At 54.6% G+C, this 2,795-nt stretch overlaps 1 protein-coding gene across 1 annotated transcript in view; it reads right to left on the bottom strand.

The window, feature by feature from the left end:
* LOC100540821 (guanine nucleotide-binding protein G(i) subunit alpha-like) overlaps nt 1-2,795 on the bottom strand; it is a gene marked incomplete at its 5' end in the record, with an annotated part of 7,757 nt that overhangs the window by 1,474 nt on the left and 3,488 nt on the right. Inside the window, 3 exons of the mRNA XM_010726730.1 lie at nt 16-169; nt 344-473; nt 2,498-2,626. Of these exons, the coding sequence (XP_010725032.1) occupies nt 16-169; nt 344-473; nt 2,498-2,626 (413 nt within the window). The remainder of the gene's footprint in view (nt 1-15; nt 170-343; nt 474-2,497; nt 2,627-2,795) is intronic.

Raw genomic sequence — 2,795 nt, 5'->3', positions numbered from 1 at the left:
TCCCACCCCCCCCACCTGTGTACTCTGGGTAGCAGATCGTTAGTGGGCTCTTCTTAATCTTCTCCTCAAACAGGTCCTTCTTGTTCAGGAAAAGAATGATGGACGTGTCTGTGAACCATTTGTTGTTACAGATGCTGTCAAACAGTTTCATGCTCTCGTGCATCCGGTTCTGAAAGGCAGAAGGAAGGAAGAGGGCGATGCACCAGTGCAGAGTTATTCGGGGGGCAGACAGGCTTTACGAGGACCAGACTACAGCACCAAGCACAGCCTGAGCCTGCTTCCAGCTCCAGGGCCACCAGCCAGGCGCCTCGGGACCCCCCCCCCCAACCCCCCCATGCTGTACCATTTCTTCATCCTCGGCCAAGACGAGGTCATAATCGCTGAGGGCCACACAGAAGATGATTGCAGTGACACCTTCAAAGCAGTGGATCCATTTCTTCCGCTCCGACCGCTGCCCGCCGACATCAAACATCCTGCAGAGGCACAGCACAGACTGAGAGCCCACGCAGAGCTCTGCCCTGACGCAGGAGCTGGGGGAGGCTCATGGAAGGGCCTCCAGACAACAGGGCGCAGGGCAAACCAGGCACACAGCTTGGGAGCAACCCAGAGCCCCCTCCCTCAGCACCCCACCGGGCTCTGATTCTCTTCAGAGCCATTTCAGCAGAACAACTCGAGGTTCAGCTATCAGCTGCTGATTCACTGGGGCATGCTTGTTTTGTTCCCTGCCTCCCATTTCCTTAGCAACAATCCGTTTGCTTGACTGGACTCCAAACACCTACTCACATCAGCTCTTCCAGTTCATTTACACTTGAGCCTGACAAAGGCTTGTGTGGAGCAGGGCTGTCTACCTGCACACTGCTGCTGAGAGCAGAGTAAAAGAAACATCGTGAGGTCAAGAAACGCTCTTATGTGTGGAAGCAAACAAAGAAACAAACAGGTGAGCTGCTGCAGTTCGAATCTGCAGTGCAGGAGCTCCCAGCTATGAGAACACTGCAGCACCTTGGCTGATAGCAGCACTCTGCTCTGCTGAGACACAGGGCTGCCCTGCGCCTTCCAGTCCATCACGTATCCAAGAGCCACAGAAATCATAAGCATGGGTTTGTTATCACAGCAAACACACAGACCAGAGGGGCACCGTGCAGCGTGGGCCAAAAGGAACACAACGCAGTGACGTCAAAGCAGGGAGCCACACGAGCAGCTCTGCTAACTCCAGGCTTCTATTTAAGGCAAATGCCCGCTGCTTCCCAGAAGGAAAGAGGAAGATCTCTGCACAGACAGAGGCTATTTGCTCAGCTCCTGCCATCCAGCACAACTGTTGGCTGGATTCGTCTGGAAGGAAACGGCACCCCTGGCAACTCGGCCCCAAACTGATCCACATTCAAGTCACCTGGACCACCTCAGCCTGCTGCAAACAGCTGAGCCTTAACACCAGGCTCCATCACTGGGGGACGGCAGCTCCCGTTCCACGCCATCCTTCGTGGAGCAAATCCCTCCATGACAGACACCTCGTGTCTCCGGGAGGGCAGGGAAGGAGCAGCCCCCCGTTTGCAGCCAGAAGGGCTGTGATGCTGAAGAAAGCCTGCCTGCTGCCCCCCACCAGGCTCCCCGTCCATCACAGGCAATGATTTCTCAAAGAGCACTGCACACTGCAGCTGGAAACTCATCCCAGTGCATCGTGATGGAAGACAAACCTTCCCTGGATGAACCAGCAGCCACGTAAACAGCTCCACGGTGCAAAACACTTCTGCTAAAACCATTTGTAAGTTATGATAGAAGCCAAAGCACTACTGTTCTCCTAAAGGGCATGCAAGCAAACCACGTTCTGTAAGCAACACATGGATTTTTGCTAGAGCTCTTTTCAAACACAAGCTAAAAGCAAGCCAGTAAATGCTTATTTAGAGGCTTGGAGCAACAACAGCTTGAAAACAGGGCCAGAGGATGAGGGGAAACTCACCCACAACACTGTGCTCCTACATCCAGGGGATGGGGGACACACAGCAGGGAGGGCTAAGCGCTAAGGGCAGGGAGCTCAGCTGCACTCCAGCAGCTGCTATAGGGTTACAGGGAGCTCTGTGGGTCACGCTGACATGGACGCTGCTGGGAGCTGGCCAGGAACGGGGCACAGAGGGCCAGGAGTCCCTCACAGCACTCCTGTGTGCACACAGCAGCCCCAGGGCCTCGGGGACAGCCCTCACCTCCCACCTCAAAGAAAGGGGTTACGCTCAAACTCAGCAGCCAGGAGTCAGTGCCCTTTTAGTATTTTGTTGCTGTTCTGATCCTGTGAACAAGCAGCCAGTACCTGTGTCTGCGAGTCCAACATAAAAGCAGCTGGAAAGAACAGAAGAAAGCAAAGAAAAGTCAAACCAGAGAGCAGTGCCAGCACACGGGGAGGCAGCGGCGCTCAGGAGGTGCTTTGCTGAGGCTGTGGATCCTCCTCCAACCCCCCCAGCAGCGAGGAAATCACCGCAGCCCGGAGGCTGCAATGCCCTTCCCTTACTTGAAGTAGAGGTCCTTGAAGGTGAAGTGTGTCTCCACAATGCCCGTCGTTTTCACCCTGGTGCGCAGCACATCCTGCTGAGTGGGAATGTAGGTCGGCTGGGATATTCTATCCAAGTCGTTCAGGTAACTAAAGCAGGAGAGACAACGCCAGGAGAGCTTTTTTTAGGCTGCGCTCTCGCTATGAATCTTTTATGAACTGCAGAAGAAAGTCATCACTGAATGTATTCATCCTCTGCCCACAACGCAGACCTCAAACACGCAGCAAACAGACACGAGGTCCCACGGGTCTGCCCTCG

Source organism: Meleagris gallopavo, unplaced genomic scaffold, assembly GCF_000146605.3.
Source record: "Meleagris gallopavo isolate NT-WF06-2002-E0010 breed Aviagen turkey brand Nicholas breeding stock unplaced genomic scaffold, Turkey_5.1 ChrUn_random_7180001852986, whole genome shotgun sequence".
Taxonomy (NCBI): Eukaryota; Metazoa; Chordata; class Aves; order Galliformes; family Phasianidae; genus Meleagris; species Meleagris gallopavo.
Note: the sequence above shows the minus strand (reverse complement) of the source record. Positions and strands in the feature narration are given on the sequence as shown.